The sequence below is a fragment of the Osmerus eperlanus genome, chromosome 6 (genome assembly GCF_963692335.1).
Source record: "Osmerus eperlanus chromosome 6, fOsmEpe2.1, whole genome shotgun sequence".
In the NCBI taxonomy this organism is placed as follows: domain Eukaryota; kingdom Metazoa; phylum Chordata; class Actinopteri; order Osmeriformes; family Osmeridae; genus Osmerus; species Osmerus eperlanus.
Genome location: NC_085023.1, coordinates 18,575,267 through 18,596,177, shown reverse-complemented (window position 1 = coordinate 18,596,177; position 20,911 = coordinate 18,575,267). Strand labels below are relative to the sequence as shown.

The 20,911-nt window shown below is 48.7% G+C and overlaps 1 protein-coding gene across 1 annotated transcript in view; it reads right to left on the bottom strand.

Moving 5' to 3' along the window:
* The window catches only part of atrnl1a (attractin-like 1a), a 100,318-nt gene that overhangs the window by 58,448 nt on the left and 20,959 nt on the right, over positions 1–20,911 (bottom strand). Inside the window, 12 exon segments of the mRNA XM_062464538.1 lie at positions 7,294–7,431; positions 7,569–7,811; positions 11,588–11,776; positions 12,292–12,505; positions 14,221–14,408; positions 16,029–16,161; positions 16,572–16,679; positions 17,278–17,402; positions 18,225–18,255; positions 18,257–18,370; positions 18,372–18,438; positions 18,565–18,649. Of these exon segments, the coding sequence (XP_062320522.1) occupies positions 7,294–7,431; positions 7,569–7,811; positions 11,588–11,776; positions 12,292–12,505; positions 14,221–14,408; positions 16,029–16,161; positions 16,572–16,679; positions 17,278–17,402; positions 18,225–18,255; positions 18,257–18,370; positions 18,372–18,438; positions 18,565–18,649 (1,635 nt within the window).

Below are 20,911 nucleotides of genomic sequence, written 5' to 3'. Positions count from 1 at the left end.
GGCCGGGAAACGAACTGGCAACCTTCAAGTTACTAGCCCGATTCCCTAACCGCTCAGCCGCCTGACTCCCTAGTTTTCAGTTCCAAAGTCAGAACTGGATCCAGTGTGAGGGCTGGCATGACTGGCATCTTTGGAAGCGTCTTCCTTCTTCTGACGTGTATTACTGGCAGCTTCCAGAGAAAGCAGCCTTGAGCACAGCAGCGCATTAGGGCTGGACTGCACTAGGAGGGAGAGGAGAGCAGAGGAGAGCGGACAGGGAAACACACACACACACACACCACATCTGCTGACAACACAAAAAGATGCAATAAAAAAAAAGCTCTTCTCTCTAAGCGAGGAGGGGATTTGATATGAATCATATTTCCTATTCCCCATGCAAGACCCCGTGGAGATGACAATTTCTCACCCCACTTCCTCACGCGCCTGTGCCTCCGAAACACATCTGAGGCACTAAGACTACAATGGGCTGGTGTGTGTCTGTGTGTGCATGCGTCCATGCGTGTGTGTGTGTGTTTGTGTAGAGAGAAAAAAAGAAATGGAAATGAATGGGGGAACATATTGCTTTAGTGACTGTATCTACAGAATTTGTTTTTCTCACATGGTGAATTGTAGACGTCAAGGGTTAGTTAGTTAGTTAGTTAGTTATTGTTGATTCCTAGTTAAGTGACCATTAGTGGTTAACTTGATGTTCTAACTTCATGTAAAACCACGTGATACACGGGAGAGAATACCACGTTTACATTACACAACTACGGTTTTATCATTTGACAAGTTTCCATGTAGAACCTGTTAATCCAAGTCAGTCCTGTTTTGAACAGTGGATGTTCGCGAGCAAGCCCTTCTATATTAGCATATCAGTTCTCAACTAATAGCCCCAGTTTGAAAAACTATGAGAATAAACACATGACATGTCATCCTGGCGAGAAATAGAGAAGCATCTCTCTACATGGGGTGTTGCCACACAGCAGGCCGGGTCTTCCCAGAGAACAGTGGGTACGGTTGATCTTCCCCATCTCTGCTCCTCTCTCCTGGCCTTTCAAACCATCCTCCTTCCCGCCACTCACTGTGAACCTGCCAGCGAGTGACAAGTTCAAATAATCATGTCATGAATAAAATAATTGAATTGGAACCAGCTGCTCGCTCACTTGCTTGCGAAGAAATTGAAAAGTGAAAAGTGTTTTCTCTTTCACTTTCTCCCTCCCTCCCTCCCTCTCTCCGTCTGTCTCTCTTGTCTGTTGTTGTTCACGACTTGGACTGTGCAGCAGAGGGTACAGGTGTGTGTGTGTGTGTGTGTGTGTGTGAGAGTGAGAGAGAGAGTGAGAGAGAGAGAGAGAGAGAGAGAGAGAGAGAGAGAGAGAGAGAGAGAGAGAGAGAGAGAGAGAGAGAGGGGAGAGAGAGAGAGAGTACGATCAATAGAGAGAAACAGACAGAAAGAGAGAAAGGAAGAGTGACAGAGAGAGACAGTGGCTACAGCAGTCATAAATATGAAAAATTGATGGCAGTCCTTGATCCTCTTATCTGGAAGTGAGGGTCAGGCCACTCTTGATTTGATATAGTAAATCTCTGAATCAGAGACAGAGTCTTCTGGAGGTCACATCAACCACGTAAGCTGCAGCACCTGTCTATCTGCCTTCCCGTCTGCCTGTCTGCCTGTCTGCATACAGCACCTGTCTATCTGCCTTCCCGTCTGCCTGTCTGCCTGCCTCCCTACAGCACCTGTCTATCTGCCTTCCTGTCTGCCTGCCTCCCTACAGCACCTGTCTATCTGCCTTCCTGTCTGCCTGCCTCCCTACAGCACCTGTCTATCTGCCTTCCCGTCTGCCTGTCTGCCTGTCTGCATACAGCACCTGTCTATCTGCCTTCCCATCTGCCTGTCTGCCTGCCTCCCTACAGCACCTGTCTATCTGCCTTCCCGTCTGCCTGTCTGCCTGCCTCCCTACAGCACCTGTCTATCTGCCTTCCCGCCTGTCTGTCTGCCTCCCTACAGCACCTGTCTATCTGCCTTCCCGCCTGTCTGTCTGCCTCCCTACAGCACCTGTCTATCTGCCTTCCTGTCTGCCTGGCTGGCTGGCTGGCTGCCTCCCTACAGCACCTGTCTATAACACAGGAACAGAAAGGCTACTGTACATGTCCTGTCTGCCTGTCTATCATCTCTGGCTGGCTGCCTACCTACAGCACCTGTCTATCTGCCTCTCCCATCTGACACCCTGTCTAAAGAACGACCTTCTCCAGGCCTCCAAGACAGAGCTAAATCAATTAAACCAACCATGATTTGCACCAAAAATCTGACCTGGCTAAATCGGATTATGTGTCAGGTTTAATAATGACAGGAGGAGCAGTCGCATCATCGCAACAAGGAAACGACTAGACCTGAGAGGACATAGGATTCCAGACAAGAACATAGAAGTTGGAAAATACATTTGATTTCCCATTTGATTGGTCATGTCTGTTACTCTGAGATAACCCAGTGATTTAACAACAATGCTGTTGTTGAACATAGCTACCATGTTTTTTCATAGACATTACGCTTGTTTTTGCGTGTATGAGTTTATATTGATTGTACTTGTGTGTGTGTGTGTTTGTGTGTGCGAAAGAGAGAGTAAGGTATGAGTGGAGTGTCAGCATGTCTGGTAGACCCGCGTCATCCAATCAGCAGGGTTGAAGAATCTCAACCCTGCAACTTGCTCCCTAAACAGCACTTTATTCCAATACTGTTCATTGTATGCCTACAGGGGCCTTAGATATGAATTCATCACATCAAATAATCTCTTTAGAGACCTCATCTTCCCCCCTTTCTGTCACCCCTCCATCCCATTCTTGTTAGAGGAGAAGGAGTCTGCGGTTTGGTTAGATGAAGTGTTGAGGGAAGTAAAGTTCAGGTGCTAATGATGTGCTAGGGGTCAGGTGTCACAGGGACACGTCAGGAAGCTGCACCTTGACCTCTGGGACCTCCTCACATCCCTCCTCTCCCTTCCCTCCTCTCCCTTCCCTCCTCTCCCTTCCCTCCTCTCCCTTCCCTCCTCTCTCAGCACATTGTAACAGCAGTGCCGTAGTCTTGGTCAAGGGCCAAGTACCAGTTCACCCTGACCCTGCTTTGCCATGTGGAACATCCAGCTCCACCATTTAATAAGTCTCACCTGTTCACCTCAGACTCTAACCTCAAGGCCCGAGTTTCTTAAACCAGTTAGTGAACGTGTTACAGCGTCCCCTTGTTTGGAACATGGTTTGACAGGAGGCCATGTAAGGCAGCACACCTTAGTTTACCATCTACTGCTGGGAGTCAGGTGGCTGAGCGGTTCGGTAATTGGGCTAGTAATCCGAAGGTTGCTGGTTCGATTCCCGGCTGTGAAAAATGACATTGTGTCCCTGGGCAAGGCACTTCACCCTACTTGCCTCTAGGGGAATGTCCCTGTACTTACTGTAAGTCGCTCTGGATAAGAGCGTCTGCTAAATGACTAAATGTAAGGAGGAGGTGAGAAGTAAGCACTCAAACCAAGTATCAGTCTAGCTGTGACTCGCAAACATAGGGAAGTAGAACAAGAGACAACAGACAGACAGGTAGAGAGACAGACAGGCAGGCAGAAAGACATGCAGTTAGACAGACAGACAGACAGACAGACAGCCCAGCAGAGTGTTACTGTGGGGTCGTTCTGAGAGCTCTACTCTTTAGGGCTGCATGGTGGAGCAGCTAAATCTGTAGAACAGCTGGACTTGTCTAATCCATCAGACTAGCTGAGCAGGACGACAGCACCGCAGAGCAGGGCTCAGCCTCTGGTGACTGGAGAACACACACTCACACGCACGCACACACGTGCACACCCACACAACCCACTGATTGTGCCACACATTCTTAATGCCACACACACAGTCCACTCTGACTGTGGCATTGAAAAACACTTCAGACAGACTGTTTACACACACAAACACACACACACACACAAAAGAGCATCCTGCTGCATGGTCCATCTCTGCTGGACTCTGTGTCTTGCTGTGCATACACATACACACTCAGCACCCCCCCATACTCAACACCAAACATGACAGACTCTCATTTAAACCCTGCCATGTGTGCCCTGTGTGTGTGTGTGTGTGTGTGTGTGTGTGTGTGTGTGTACGCGCACTGTAATGTAATTAAAGAAAGAGACAGACGGGAATATTGAAGTAGTACATGCAGCTTTTATGAAAGCAATAAGACAATTCTGCATCTTATCATCAGGCAAAGCAATGAGATGCAGAGGCCATAACAATGGAGGGCTGGAGGGCAAACTCATTCTAGAACCCTGTACAGTAGTCTGGGTTCCTGGAGGACACACTCACTGACACAGAACGATAGACAGGCAGACAGGGACAGACAGACAGACAGGCAGGGAGACAGACAGATAGACAGGCAGGGAGACAGACAGGAAGACAGGCAGGGAGACAGACAGGAAGACAGACAGGGAGACAGACAGACAGGCAGGGAGACAGACAGAAAGACAGACAGAAAGACAGACAGACAGACAGACAGACAGGGAGACAGACAGACAGGCAGACAGACAGACAGGCAGACAGGCAGACAGACAGGCAGACCTAAAGGGCTCTTCAACAGACAGTAATGGAATTCATCCGGCTAGCACAGCGGGCCGTATCCAAAAGCAATAAACAACATTTTAATTGAACTCTGCAGTGCTGGCATCATGCAAGGACATGAGAGAGCACTGGGTGACAGAAGGAAGAGAGAGAGAGAGAAAGAAAGAGAGGCAGAGAGAGGGAGAGAGCAGGACAACAAAGATATGACAGGCTGAGAAAGAACCGCCATGTGGTGTGATACTGGAAGCAGGTACAGGAAGAGACGGAGTTCACTGTTTCCTTTTGGATTTTTTTTTGCAGTGGGGGCAGGTCTCTCTGACAACATAAGTTATACGACTTAAAGTTCTCAAGGACGCACACACGCGATCTCAACTGGCTAGTTATCCTTCCGGACAGCGGCAGTCTCGTTTTTCTTTCTCTCCCTTTTAACACCGAGTGGCGCACGTGCCCGCTCGCGGCGTGAAGAGCCTGTCCGTGCTATTCTCCAACATGCACTCAGTCACTGCCGATAGACGGCCTTTTGTACAGCCCTATTTCTGATACCGTGGTGGCAGAAATGTTGCCGTGACGGAGGAAACACTGGAGTTAGACCAGCAGAGGACTGCACAGGTCAGACATGAAGAAGGTCTTGTGCCTAGCCCTGGACCAGGCTCAGGAGAGCATATCATCCACTTCACAAGTCAAGGTGATCTTGTCAGTCTTAGATATGATGGGGGGGACTCTCCATGCGCACACACACACACACACACACACGTCTCATGGTCCACAAGGTCAGCTGATCATCTGTCACACAGACGCCAGACTGGACAGTGTCTCCTCTCGTCCTCCATCTGTCCTCCATCACCATCCTCCATCCTCCCTTCTGCCAAGGACAACCCTCCACCTCCACTCCTCGTACATTACACTGGAACCTTACTGAAGGGGGGTTCCTTCATCTTTCTCGTCCATCTCCGTTACTTTCTCCCTCCTTCCGTCCCTCTCTCCCCCCCCTCTCCCGCAGACAGCCTGTGACATCTGAGAGAGGATGTCTGCCCCCCCCCCCCCCCCCACCCCCACCCCCTTCCCTCCCGACCACACGCACAGACCTGGGGAGAACAGGCCCATTCCCAGGCCTAATCTAGCACACATCAGTGCCTGGGAGTCATTACCGACAGCTCCATCTATCCTGCTAGAGCCGGAGAGATGGAGGGACGGCGGGAGGGATGAGGCAGCCCAGAGAGAACCAGGGACAGGATCGCCCCTTTAAACAGGAGGGAGGTGTGGAGGTGTGTACGTGTGTACGGAGGGCCGTCTATAAATCCCCCTCTAATCATGTCAGCGTTTAAAGCTGTTGGAGTGGAATGTAGCCAATGGAAGGAGGGAAAGAGGAGAGAAAGGGGTGTATGGGGAAGAGAAGAAGAAGGAGAATGGAAGACGGGGGAGCATGAGGGAGGGGTGAGGAGAGGGAGTGGGACCCTAACACCCAGCCACACACCCACACACCCAGCCACACACCCAGCCACACACACACCCAGCCACACACACACCCAGCCACACACCCACACACCCAGCCACCCAGCCACACAGCCACACACCCACACAACCACCCACACACCCAGCCACACACCCAGCCACACACCCACACACCCAGCCACACACCCACACACCCAGCCACCCAGCCACACAGCCACACACCCAGCCACACACCCACACAACCACCCACACACCCAGCCACACACACACACAGCCACACACCCAGCCACACACCCAGCCACACACCCAGCCACACACCCACACAACCACCCACACACCCAGCCACACACCCAGCCACACACCCACACAACCACCCACACACCCAGCCACACAACCACCCAGCCACACACCCAGACATCCGGCCACCATGCCACCTGGCCACACACCCACCCAGCCAGGTAGCCACACACACACCCACCCAGCCAGGCAGTAAGGCAGGCAGGCAGTCTGCAGTCAACTCCAGGAAATAAGAAAATGATAAAGAGTGATTTAACGTCACACACCACACGGGGAAAAAGGCACATCTGTCAGCCGAGGAATTATGTTATTACACCTTCTCCTCTCCCACAAGAAATTCCCTCACTCACTTACTTAGCTTCTCTCTGTCTACTCATGCTTTACACTCAGAACCTCTCCATCTGTCTCACAATCACAATCTCTTTCTCAATCTTTCTACCTTCCACTCTGTCTGTCTCTCACTCCGTCTCTCTCTCTGTCTCTCTCTCCGTCTCTCTCTCCGTCTCTCTCTCCGTCTCTCTCTCCGTCTCTCTCTCCGTCTCTCTCTCCGTCTCTCTCTCCGTCTCTCTCTCTCCGTCTCTCTCTCTCCGTCTCTCTCTCCGTCTCTCTCTCCCTTTTGAGGTGAAGGTGGAGAGAGGGTGACCTGGGCAGTAGCTCACTGTCTCCCCACCCTGAGGGGAGCCCAGGACAGAAGGGCACCCTACCCAGCCGTCTCGTCTTGGCCAGGGGCCATCCACTCTGGTTCATCGTTCCTGTCCTCTGATGGCGTTCACGATCACAAACACACACTCCGTTTCCTCTCTCCCTGTCATTCACCTCTCCTGGTGTTCAAACACACTCAGGCCATCAGCTGCATGCTACAACCATCCCATGAGCAGGGCCATCTGGGTATTGTAACACTGCCCCCATCAGGTCACTCTGGTGTATTGAATCAGCCCCCCCCCTCCCCTCCCTTCCGTACACTCACTCACTCACCGTGGCACTTTCCGCCGTTGGTGGGGTCTCCATAGAAACCGGGCATGCAGGTCTGGCACTGTGGTCCGCTGGTGAGGTTGCGACACTGCTCGCAGACGCTGCCGTTCACGCAGGTGCTGTGGCCGTTGCACTGGCAGGCTGGGGAGGAGACCCACAAGGACCACGGGGTTTAACGACAACACACCACCTAGCATGAGAGCGTGTGTGTGTTTGTGTGAGCACGCGTGGTCCGTACTTGTGTGTTTGCGTGTGTGTATGCTTGGCTGGCCACTTACCAGGGCAGTGGACGTAGGCCCAGTCGAAGCCTTTTTCTGACGGGCACATGGCGGGCTCCAGGGCCATGTGCCTCCCCCAGGCCCAGTCCCTCTCCCTGCCGGGCCTGGGGGGGGTCTTCATGGGGCCCCTGAAGGAGCCCTCGTTACACACGCCTCTGCCTGTGTTCGAAGGGTCCCCGCACCACCCACACTCAACCTGCTCCAAACACTGACCACATGTCCTCAGGCCGGAACAGTTCTGAGCTGAAGGGGGGGGGGGGGGTGGGGGGGGGGGGGGGGGGGGGGAGAGAGAGGGGGGGAGGGATAAAGTTAGAGACGTGTCACTTCTCACAGTTTGGTCACTTTACAGGAAATCCGTGTTTTTGCACAACAAAGTTGAGGAAGAAAAAGTCTGCACTAGCCTCTAGATTTGTCATTAACAGCCCACTGCCGACTGTTTCTGTTTACCTTGACGGCTGTTTTTATGGCCAGTTTACTTTGGCCAAAAGAACAGTACTGATGCAAACATCACCACAGAAGAGTTTTATAACAGTGTCCTTGATTCGCTGACTATCATTATTGTTACTTGACCTTTATATTTTTTTTAATAAATTGAATTTCTTTCCAGTACTTTTATCTCAATTGAGAATGTGTGGAGTCATTAAATGCTTATGAGACTCCCAAAGGTTTGCAGGGGAAAAGGAAATGACTTTTTACAACAAGGACATCCATAAAGCAAATCTGATAGTTTCTTTTATGGAATATGCAGAAAAGCTAAGCCGGCTGGACTCTCAATCAGTTTTAACCCTCAACATTTAGAGACAGAGGCTGTGAAGTGAACTCTTGATTAAATGTGTTTGTTTGAACATCTTTTTGTGCCTGAAAGCAAAGACGTAGCAGCTAAATTCCCATTACCCCCTCTCAACGCCAGGTCTAGTTGGGCCAATCCTCCATTCTTTAAACCCCAGTAACAGTCCAAACAAGGCACATGTAGCTCGTCATTCACCCACCCGACACTGTGGTTCTGGGAAACCTTCCAAGGTCTCTTCTAGAGCTGTGTGTGTGTGTGAGCTGACTAACACTGAGCTAAAAGGTACAATTTGCATTTCACCCCAAGCTGGGAACACTTTTGCACCGCAGCCAAATCGTAGGTGTCTCTAGCAGAACTTCTCTCACCCGGCCTGGTGTGTTTGACACCCTATTTTCCTGCTCCGCTTTTTAACTGCTGCAGAGTCCTTTCTCCGTTCTCTTCCGACTCTTCCCCAACAGCAGCCATATGTTCTATAATTACAAACGCAGGATCCCCATCTCTAAGCCGACATCATCCTCTCAGACTGTCAGTCTTCTGTACCTGTCAATCTCCTCAACACCAAACCACCCCGCCACCCACCTTCCACCACTCCTTTGCTTTTCTTCCTCCAAACTCTGTCTCTCGCTCTCTTTGTTTCTGAGACAGAAGGCTATGTCACAGCATGGATCTTGGAGCTCTGAGCGCAGTAAAGAGGATATTTCTGCTCTCTCTCTCTCTCTCTCTCTCTCTCTCTCTCTCTCTCTCTCTCTCTCCTCTCCCTCCTCTCTCTCTCTCTCTCTCTCTCTCTCTCTCTCTCTCTCTCTCTCTCTCTCTCTCTCTCTCTCTCTCTCTCTCTCTCTCTCTCTCTCTCTCTCTCTCTCTCTCTCTTCTCTCTCTCTCTCTCTCTCTCTCTCTCTCTCTCTCTCTCTCTCTCTCTCTCTCTCTCTCTCTCTCTCTCTCCTCTCTCTCTCTCTCTCTCTCTCTCCCGTTTGGACTTCAAAGGCAACGGTTTGACCAATGTGCCGGAAACCTAGAAAATTCCTAATTTTCACAGAGCAGTCCGTTTGGGTTTGTCCAGGCTGCACTGGAGAGCAAAGTTCACAATACAATAACACCAAAAACCAGGCTGAATACTGAAACATCTTGCATCATTTATGAGGTTCACACAGCAAGTATCAAACTACGCTACAAAATTCCTGCCGAACCTTCACAACTCAATCAGATCGCTGCTTTCTCTCACATGGGCTAAACATGACAGGATTTGAGTACACGACACTGCTATAAATACGAATCATCATCCCACACCACAGTGAAATAATTAATGCGCCTTTAAAAAGAACTGTTAATTGGTTTCCCCATTGTCTCTGCAGGACCTGTGAACCCACTGGGAGCACGTCAACGGAAACCTTTGAGTTGAGTAGGTTGCGTGATGATCTGCTAGAGAACATTCGATTTCACATGACATCTTTCAACCAGACACATGGAGAAGGGAAGACCTGGGGCCAGTTGGACAAACTACACTGACTCAATTCTACACAGTAATCGCCTAATTTGAACCTAATGTTCAAATAATACACGTTAATTATACGTTTAGATGGACCATGAGGGATGGTGAAGAGGAGAAGGTTAGAATAGTTCCACTGTACCTGTACTTGTATATGTTAGAAATGGCAATAAACTTAAAACTTGTGCATCCACAGGCTTGGTGGCTCACCCTAACCCCAAGAGAGCACGGGCCAGGTAGTTCTAATCATCGGTGGATGTGTGTGACCTTAGCGTTGAGAAAAAGCCCATTTCCCAGTGCTGCTCCTCTATCACACTCCGTTAACAGGAACATGGGAGAAGGAGCACCACCAGATTGGAGTCACTGACCCCCCAGGCCCCTCCAGATAAATACAACCACCAGCTGAAGCCAAACTAAACTTACTCATAACCCCTAAAGAGGGCCTTGTTCCACTCCCCGAAACAGAAAAACCTTGAACATCAGCACCAGAGAGAGAAGTCTCTGGAAGCCTCCAGGGTGAATACCAACAAGGAGCATTTCTACCCCCTTACCTGCCTCAGAAAAGCCAGAAAAGCCTGTCCCAGGCCGAGCAGAGAGGCTGTGGAGGCAGAGAGAGGAGAGGAGGGGGGGCCTTGGCAGCTCTCTGGCCTTAAAGCATGTTGGCTATAGAGCAGAATGCTAATGGGATTCTTTATTCTCATTTACTGCCCTCAGTGAGATATTGAATACATTTTTCTCAATGATCCTTGAGCAGGGAAAAGGGGAACATTCTCATGGACATTCAGAATAGCATGAAGGAAGACCTGTTCAAAGTTACGAGTTCCCTTATGTAATGTGGTCTATATTAGGAGTCTAGCATAACAAGTTAAAAAGCTACAGCTCATTAACATTTTGATTACATCCATATTGTCAGGAGAATAGTCAGAAACAAGTAATTAGATTCACTCAGTGTGGACTTACATGTAAGATATTTCAGTATCATGGAAACTGTGTTTGCAGTTCCGCTTTTTTGATAGGCTAGTCATGGTGGATTTCAACGTATTACTATATTGACAATCCTCCTAAAACATCTCTTATTCATGTTTTCCTGAAGCTAAATCTGCCGCGTATCATGGACAAATCAATGAGGCTGAAAATCACCGAACAAAATGCTACGACCACCCGTCTCCCCCGGTGCCCTCCAGGGTCTGTGAGAGACAAATCGAACTTCCAGAACATTTCACACGGACCGCCTTCACATTTGAGGGTGAACTCACAACCGGGCGTGCACTTTATATTGAGTTCGACAAATGCCAATAGGGTATGGATTTTCCTGACAGTGCCCACAAGCAAGGTGGCAGAGAGGGTGAGGGAGGCTGGCTGCGGATCATAAGATCTCGAGCGGTCGATGTTGCACTTGAGATATGTAGCTGATTCTGCAGCACTGTTCTAGGCACTGCACAAGGCAGTACTGTAATAGAGTGGGTACATTGTAAGACGGCAAATGTACACAGTACATTTCCGACATTTACAGCATCCAGTCCCTCAGCACATCTCTCCTATGTTGTTTCTCATAAAAACATTAAATTACTGCATACTCTGTGTGCTAATGTATTCAAAATCAACACAGATTCTTTGCAGACTTTATGTTAAATCCTTTAGTCCATGAAGTATCCTCCTACACATTCACACACACGACTAACATTACCCCCTGAACATAAACTAGCCCTGAGCCCTAAACCTAAACACACACACAGTCCATCTCACCCAGACAGTCGCCGGTCTGCCACTCCAGACACTGTCCGAAGGGGAAGGAGATGACGTAGGCGTTGGAGTCCACGCAGCGCTGGGTGCTGCTGCACCACATGCACTCCATGGCCTGGCTGGTGCAGTTGGCACAGCTGGTGCGCAGCGCGCACGGGATCCGACAGGGGCGAGCACTCTGGTTGGGGCTCACTGATGGAGAGAGAGGGAAGGAGAGAGAGAGAGAGGGAAGGAGAGAGAGAGAGAGAGAGGGAAGGAGAGAGAGAGAGAGAGAGAGAGAGAGAGAGAGAGAGAGAGAGAGAGAGAGAGAGAGAGAGAGAGAGAGAGGGGGGGGGTTATGTTTGAAATGAATGTTAACAGGTTCAGACCATGTTCACTTGACAGGTTGAGCTCTACTCGCAACATGGACACCTGCTAACTGATCTTTAAAAGCTGGATGAAGATTTGAGTGGAGACGTGGAAAGGCTGGAATGTTGCTGGACTACACAGTGAGCCGACAAACAGTCGTTTATTTGACGTCTTCAACGACTCCAATACTTAAGAGACAGTTTCACCTTTGACCCTTTAAGGGGCTTAACATGGTAGTCTGAGCTTGCTGGTGTTTCACTGTGTTTGAGTTAAAGGCACAGTGTCAACGAGACCAGAAAGAGGGAGGGGTTGACCCATAATAAAATATTTCTGAAAATATATTTTTGAAATTCTCTCACCGACTGGTTTCTCACAGATGAGTCCGTCGGTGGTAGCGGTGCAGGGGTTGGCCTTGAGGCCTGCGGCCGGCGCCCGCTCCAGGTAGGCACAGAACCCCGAGTCGCTGGGCTCGCCCTCCAGCCAGCGCAGGTTGTTGTTGGTGAAGGGGGAGGAGTCCTCCCAGCCCCAGTACGAGATGTTGATCTTCCTCAGACCCACCCACGGTGCCAACTTCTACAGATGGAGGGAGGAGGGTGGAGAGAGAGAGAGAGAGAGAGAGAGAGAGAGAGAGAGAGAGAGAGGGAAAGAGAGAGGGACAGAGAAAAAGAGAGAGAAACAGACAGACAAAGAGAGAGAGAGACACAGAGAAAAAGAGAGACAGAGAGAGATAGCAATCCCACACAAGCATGTTACAATATTGCAAACCAGTCCTTGCAATACAACTAAGAAAGAGTTTATGCATCACCACCTCATATCCTTGAAATGTACTACTTACATAATAATTTAATGAAAATAATACTCAAAAAACATTATGTTTAATGTGAAACTCAATATTAAATCAAACATTTGCTGTAAATTCCAGTAATTATGCTGAAAGTGCAGACTTCCAAATCCTAGCCAACACAAACCTATAAAGTTGTGTGACAAGCCAAGGTAATTAAACCAAAATATTTATTTCTTAAGCCAAGCTTATGTGAGAGCTTTTTCATTAAAGGAAAGGATGTTTAAAAAGTTTCACCTGTAATGAATTCTTAATCAGCTAACATCATCCATGATCTACCACACACTAAACATTTATGAGACCATAAAAACAGGAGTAATTGAGAGAACATTCATGTGAAATACTGAAAAACTCTGTTGCTGCCTTGTTCTGAAATGTCCTTTTATTCAAACTAACTTTTTTCATTTTTGTATCCTATAGGGTAAGTAATTAAGTGTTTGGAAAGAAAGTGAAGTCTGTTTGTTGAATCGGTGAGGAACAGGATGCTTCTTAACAAACAAAGAGAGGGAAAAAAAAAGATAAGGAAAACTGTTGCCTTTGCATCTCACAACATCAAAGGTGAGCTTTATTGAAAACCATGTTAATCTTCAAAGACTAAACTGCTCAAGCCTTCCAACCTGAAGTGACACATACGAAGGAGGAGAGAGAGGGATCTCTGCATTCATAATTAACAACAGTTAAATGTTAGCTTCCTGTCACCCCGACGATGCACATTCTCAGACAGCCGAGAGAAAATCAAGGATATGAGCAATTTGAGATGGAAACATTTGTCTTGAACATGTGTGGGCTGGTAAACTAGCACATCACAGACAACTGTATGAGTATGTGTGTGTGTGTGTGTGTGTGTGTGTGTGTGTGTGTACGCGCGGGTGGGTGGGAAAATAACAATAAATAAAACAATAAATAAAAGACAAAGTAAGTCATTCATTGAAGAGATTAATTTGAATCTAAGACTTGGCCATACCAATGAAGGATGACTTAATCGCAATGTTTTCATGTATGATTCATGTATGGGTGACTTTCCCCAAAGCGACGTACACCAGGGGATTTGAACCAGCAACCTTTAGATCTATACTCAAACACTCTACCATTGAGCTATACCCATCCCCACTGATCCCCCTCATTACATTACATTTACATTTAGTCATTTAGCAGACGCTCTAATGACGCTTCCAGAGCGACTTACAGTAAGTACAGGGACATTCCCCCTGAGGCAAGTAGGGTGAAGTGCCTTGCCCAAGGACACAACGTCATTGGCACAGCCGGGAATCGAACCGGTAACCGAACCGGTAACCTTCAGATTACTAGCCCAACTCCCTAACCGCTCAGCCACCTGACTTCCCCCAATCCCAAAGGATATTCGCAACAAAGATGTACGTGCTAAAGGAAAATGCTCCGACCAGACCCACTGTGTAGACAGTATAAAACATTGTGAATGTCAGCCCACCTTGTTTTGTAGCTGGTGCTTAGCTAGCTCCTCCAGGACAAAGTCCACCTGCTTCTCTGTGGTGAGAGAGGCGATGTTCCCATCCAGGTTCTTGCAGTAGTGCTGAGCGTTGTCATAACTCTCCCTGCTGGAGTTGATCCTCAGGCAGGCCTCCCCAACATGGTGCCAGCCTTCCCCACAAAGCTGGGCTGCGGATCGGGGAGAGAGAAAATTGAGTCCCAGGCCTCTGACAGACGCTAGGCTGCATTACTTTGAGAGATTCCAGTCTATATCGTGGCCATATACTCAGTGATTATACCTGTTTAAAGCACAATTTGAACTCAAAAGTCAAAGGGCCAAGTGTGTAGGTGTTTAAAGTATAGATCAGCCACAACCCTAAGTCTCAGACAGCCAAAATACATTTCCAACAGGTCTTTAATGTCCACTCCAGTTAGTGGGTTTTCAAAAGACAGTCATATCTGCCAGTCACAGAGACAGGTCTCTGAGAGACAGGCCTTAAACCACTTGGCACATAATGGTTTAGGCTCCACATACCCCAGATCTTGCACTAATAAAGAGAGGACTCATTCAGTGGACATGAAAGGACTAACAGCTCACTCTGGTTTCAACTGAGGAATGCTGCTGTTTATTTTGGAGAGCAGCAGTGATTACTTTTTTATTGTTGGATAATGGTTACCATGGCGCACTACTCATCAGAAAAACCGCTGTTTAAAGATGGCCGCCCAGAGGCGAGGGGCTCTGAGAGAACGAGGTGTACCATAACAAACACAGGGCTCCGTTTCAGAAACGGATAAACACTTCAGCAGATTTAAGGCTGTGTCTCAGGGATCGCAGTGAGTTTACTTCTGTGTTTGGGAAGGAGTCTGGAACATTTCCCTGTTACACGCACTCACACACAGTCCAGAGTTCTGTTCCTTTTCCCCCAGAATAGGACTGTGTGAAAGTGAAGCTGTTTCACATTTTACATCTTTTGAGGCTGAAGAGGAAGAACTCAATGCTGGGCTTTGGTTCAGCAGGCTAACTCACTGGGGGTGGGGTTGTTCTGCTATTCAACAGAGAGACAAAGGTCAGAGTATCAACAGTAGGCTTACAGTAGGCTTACATAGGTGTCAGTCCAAAGCCTACCTTTTTAGCTCCCTCCTCTCCTCCCTCCTCTCTAGCTAGTTAACCACTAGTTCCCATCATGGAAGTCTTTCTGGGCTACAATCTTTGAGTCAGCCGAAGTTCTTTTTTCATAACATCAAGTAAACAATTATAATTGGCCTATTTCCCTTTTCAGGGGACTGGAGTGTTGTGGAGTAAATAGATTTAGTGTGTGTGTGTCTGTTGCTGTGTGTGTTCGGGAGTGTCGATAATCTATGTATTGTACTGTGTTTACGTGTGTGTGTCTGTTAGAAGGAGAGAGAGAGCGAGGGGATGTAGAGAGAGCGTGTAGGGAGCTTTGAAAAATGAGAGCAATAAATCCACTTCAGAGACAGGGGAGAAAACACAGGCCCCCAGAGGAGCACGCTAGCGGAGTGTTAATAATGCATCACACATTGGCATACGTTCTCCAGGCATTCAAACCCTTGTAGCTGTCAAACAGGTAGGCTTCTAAGAACCGCACTGTCTGGCTGCTTGCTTGAGAAAGAGGTGTGTGTGTGTGTGTGTGTCTGTGGGCATTGCGGTCTATGTGTGTATGTGTACATGTGTACATGTGTGTGTGTGTCTGTGGGCATTGCTGTCTATGTGTGTATGTGCACACGTGTACATGTGTGTGTGTGTGTGTGTGCGTGTGTACATGTGTGTGTGTGCGTGTGTGTTCTCACCAGGTAAGGCGTGACACTCCAGGTGCTGGACCTCCCATTGACAGTTGAGGTTGAGGGAGCAGCTCCTGCAATTGGCCAGTTTAGCACACACCTGTTCCTCCCTCACTTGGCACCTGGTGTAGTTACTCACAGACTGGTCACACACACACACACACGTATTGATATACAGTCATTTAAAAGACAGACAAACACGCTCACACTCTAAACATCAACACATTTACACCACCAGGGAGACTTAAATAGTGATCTGATTCTGGTGTTGACTTGTTCCACTGAGAGAGAGAGAGAGAGAGAGAGAGAGAGAGAGAGAGAGAGAGAGAGAGAGAGAGAGAGAGAGAGAGAGGAGAGAGAGAGATTGAAGAGAGAGAGAGAGAGAGAGGAGAGAGAGAGGAGAGAGAGAGAGAGAGAGAGAGAGAGAGAGAGAGAGAGAGAGAGAGAGAGAGAGAGAGAGAGAGAGAGAGAGAGAGAGAGAGAGAGAGAGAGAGAGAGAGTGAGAGAGAGAGGATGAGAGAGAGAGAGAGAGAGAGAGAGAAGCACATGTACCTGTCCTATTCTGCGCCCCCCCTGCTTCCACACAGAGAGCTGGTGTTCAGACAGCATGGAGGGGGGAGGGAGCGAGAGAGGACCCCTGTGGTTCTGGGCTAGCTCCAGGTTAGCTATATTACACACACACACGGAGAAAAACAAACAGACAGCAGAGGGAGGTCAAACACATTAGTGTAATGGGTCACTAGTTGGGTCAACTGACCAAAGCAACAGCCTACTAATAATACTGTATACATTTTTAATTAACAGATGCTATCATCCAAAGCAACGTACAGTACAGGGGTGATTTTCAACCTGCGACCTTTTTGATATGTAAGTCAAATGCTCTAACCACTGAGCTATGCCCTCTTCTACTGACATGAACATGAACCAAGCCAACTCATGGACGCATTAGGCTTACAGAGCTCGTACTGTAGTAGGCTTGCTGACATCAACAGTTAGAACAGGAGTCTCAAAGCTCTGTTTCTAGGAGCTATACCTTCCTGTAGGCTTTTCCTCCAACCACACTTACAACTGACCTGATTAAACACTAGTTACCTAATCAACCAGCTCGTTAATAGAATCAGGTGTGCTAGATTGGTGTCAGAGCAAAAACATACAGGCAAGTACTCCAGGAACAGGGTTGGAGACCCCTGAGTTAGAGGGTTTGTGGTGGCTGCAGTGTGCGTCGCTGCCCTGCCTCCCCAGCGCCCCCTACAGACAGGCGTACCACGGTGCAGTTGCTGGAGGCAGAGATGCACTTCTTGTCCTCGCACCACTGGCAGCCGTGAGTGTTGGCCGTGCAGCTCACGCAGTCTGAGAACCGGAAACACCGCTCGTCCGTGCTGTCTGGATGTACACACACACGCACACACACACACACACACACACACAGAGATTTGAGCATAAACAAGACGAAGAAAAACAAGCACACATCTCGAGCTTCCCTCTCTCTCGTAGTCCCATTTACCAGACAGGTCTGATTGCCTATCATTCTTATTATGTTGTAAATCCATGCTTATTACCTCAAAGTGTTATTCCAAATAGAGCTCACCTCCACACAGAAGCAAATAACACACACAAGCACACACTCACCCACGCACACACACGGTGTGACCAGAAGAGGGATTAAATGCGAGGGAGAAAACAGTGGCTAAAATTACCATCTCCCATCAGCTGAACTGTTATTTCATTAGTTAATGACCAGTCCTGTTCACCTTTGAGTTGTAATTATGATTATCATCTGAACACTGGACCACGTCTGGAGATGCCAGCACGGTGGAATGTATTTCCAGCTCTGCCTCATAATTACCTCAGAATAGGATAACTGTACATAATTTGACCTGTTGTTCCCACAATTATGTACAGTACAGTCTTATGAGAAGAGAGCATTATGTAGTGGAAAATAGAGCCCTATTTTAGAAGATATAGTGGAAAATAGAACCCTGTTCTAACGGAAAATAGAACTCTGCTCTAATGGAGAATAGATCTCAGTTCTAAAAGATGTTCCAGTGGAAATCAGGACCCTGCTCTAGAAGATGTCCTAGTAGAAAATCAAATTGTGTAGCTTTGATATAAGACATCCTACAGAAAAATAGAACCCTGTTCTATGCACACGGATAGGAAGCTTGCTCTGTGGGTGCAGGCAGCAGTAGGACAGGCCATGCGTACTGGAGCGGGGTGGACACAGCGGGGCAGGCAGGGGTCCCGTTGGCGAGGCGGCTGTTCCAGGGGCCACAGCGCCCCTTGGCCCAGACGCAGCGCAGCCCGGGCCCGGCGCCGGCACAGCGGTGCGAGTCGTAGAAGGCGTGGCAGGAGGGCGGGGGTGTAGGCCAGCACATCGTTCAGCAGCACGCCGGAAAACCCGCCAAACACAAACATGGAACTGTGGACAGGAGGAGGACATGCTTACAATGAGCGCTGTGTGTGTGTACACACACACACACGTGTTCAAGTGGTGTGTGAGTGTGTGTGTGTTCTGCAGTAGAGCTCAGAACCAGGAGTGCCTCACCCGTTGCTGATGACGGCAGAGTGTCCGAAACGGTTCACATCCCGGTGAAGGTCTGGTCTGGGGAGGACGGACCACTCGTCACACGCTGGAGGGAACACACACACACACACCGCACACACACACCGTGTTGACATTACATCCCCTGTAATCAACCAGTAGCCTGTCTGGCCTCCTGTGTAGATACATGCCATGATCAGCATGACTGTTGTCTCTCCCTGGATGCTGCTCTGAGTTACAGTGGTGCCAATGGGGTGATTAACTGTACCAGAGGATGGCTGGAGAGATAGGGTGATTAACACTGTCGGTGGAAGGGAGGAGAAACAGAAGATACAGAGAGGATAGATGGAGGGAGAACCAAGAGCCGGTACCCCCCCCCCCCCCCGGACACCAATACTCTCATAAACAACCAACCACAGTAAGATGGCTTTACGAGTGTGTGGTGTGAGTGTGTGTGTGAGAGAGAGAGAGAGAGAGAGAGAGAGAGAGAGAGAGAGAGAGAGAGAGAGAGAGAGAGAGAGAGAGAGAGAGAGAGAGAGAGAGAGGGGAGAGAGAGAGAGAGAGAGAGAGAGAGAGAGAAGGAGAGAGAGAGAGAGGAGAGAGAGAGGAGAGAGAGGAGAGAGAGAGAGAGAGAGTGTATGTGGGAGGTGAGAATAATCATAAAAGATTAATCCACTGCAGTTGCCATTAACCAAAGTCAGAGTAGACTCAGAGGAGCTTAATGGAGATTTAATCACCCTCCACACAGGAATACAGAAACATGCATCGTGGGGTGTGGAACACAGAATCAGGAACACAGAACCAACAGGATCCGGCAGATGGGATCTGGGCCTGGCCTGGAAACACACCACACCACGGGTAAGCAACAACCGGAGCACCAGGACCAATTAATAAGGATCAAACCCACAACAGGAACCATAAATAGGCTTGTTGGATGCAATCTGCACTGTCCATCTGACCCTCAGTGTTTGACATAGCCAACATCTCACCCATCGATAGCATCACACGTCATCACACAAGCATTTCCGACTCCGACAGTGTTCACGTAGAGGAGTTTAATATTCCTTTTGTAATGTTCTTCATAGCTCGAAGTTTATTTGAAACCCTTTGTATCATTTATATAGACAAGACTCCATAAAACACTTTATCTTGTCGTTAATAACGTCTGAGGGTACACAGTAATATAGTTTATGTCCCCGAGCAGAACACCATCGCCACTGTGTGTTTTACCGTTCAAACTAACGGCCTCCCCCGGGATTTTACGACCCTCACGTCCCTGCCATGCATTAATATGGAAATGTGCCATTTTGCGAGATGAGTTGTCTCCCGTAAAAAAACGAACCGAGGAGTTAAACGCCAGGCCGCCAGGTTGCTAATGACCCGGCTAAGTATTCTGCTAATTGGGGAGCACTTGTTTTAAAGCAGAGGACCGCTGACAACACTGGTCAAGATCAAGAGGTCGTTTTAATCAAATCCGCCGGTAGTAGTCATATCTACAGGGGTCAGGATGGAATCTTATTAACGTGCCAATCAACCTGATGCCAACATACCTACGTCACATTTACGCCCTCCTCGCGGTACAATGGGGTTTGGCGGTTGCCAGAAAACAAAACCGATATAACCATTAACCCTGTGGGCAAAAGCAATTAACACACCCTTTACCCAACCTCCTCCCTGTCAAAACTGGTATTATCTTACACACTGGCTCATAGCATGGACACACTGGCTCATAGCATGGACACACTGGCCCATAAGCATGGACACACTGGCCCATAAGCATGGACACACTGGCCCATAAGCATGGACACACTGGCCCATAAGCATGGACACACTGTCCCATAAGCATGGACACACTGGCCCATAAGCATGGACACACTGGCCCATAAGCATGGACACACTGTCCCATAAGCATGGACACACTGTCCCATAAGCATGGACACACTGGCTCATAGCATGGACACACTGTCCCATAAGCATGGACACACTGGCCCATAAGCATGGACACACTGGCCCATAAGTATGGACACACTGGCCCATAAGCATGGACACACTGTCCCATAAGCATGGACACAGCCTGCATGCGAAGCTGGAGAGGGGTGAGAAGGACCACAGCCCAGGGAGGTGTGGTCTCTCCAGAGGAAGACAGATACTAATCTTGCCTCCACCTCCCATTTCATTTCCGGGCAGGATATTGCGAAATCTTCCATTATTAATGTGTTGTGGAGTTCTAGAAAGGTGGCTAGGGAATCAGAAGAAAGAATCAGGGAGTACCAGAGACATGGAGAGTGAGAGAGAGACAGACACAGAAAGAGAGTCGGGGAGAGACAGAGAGTGTGAGAGAGAGACAGAG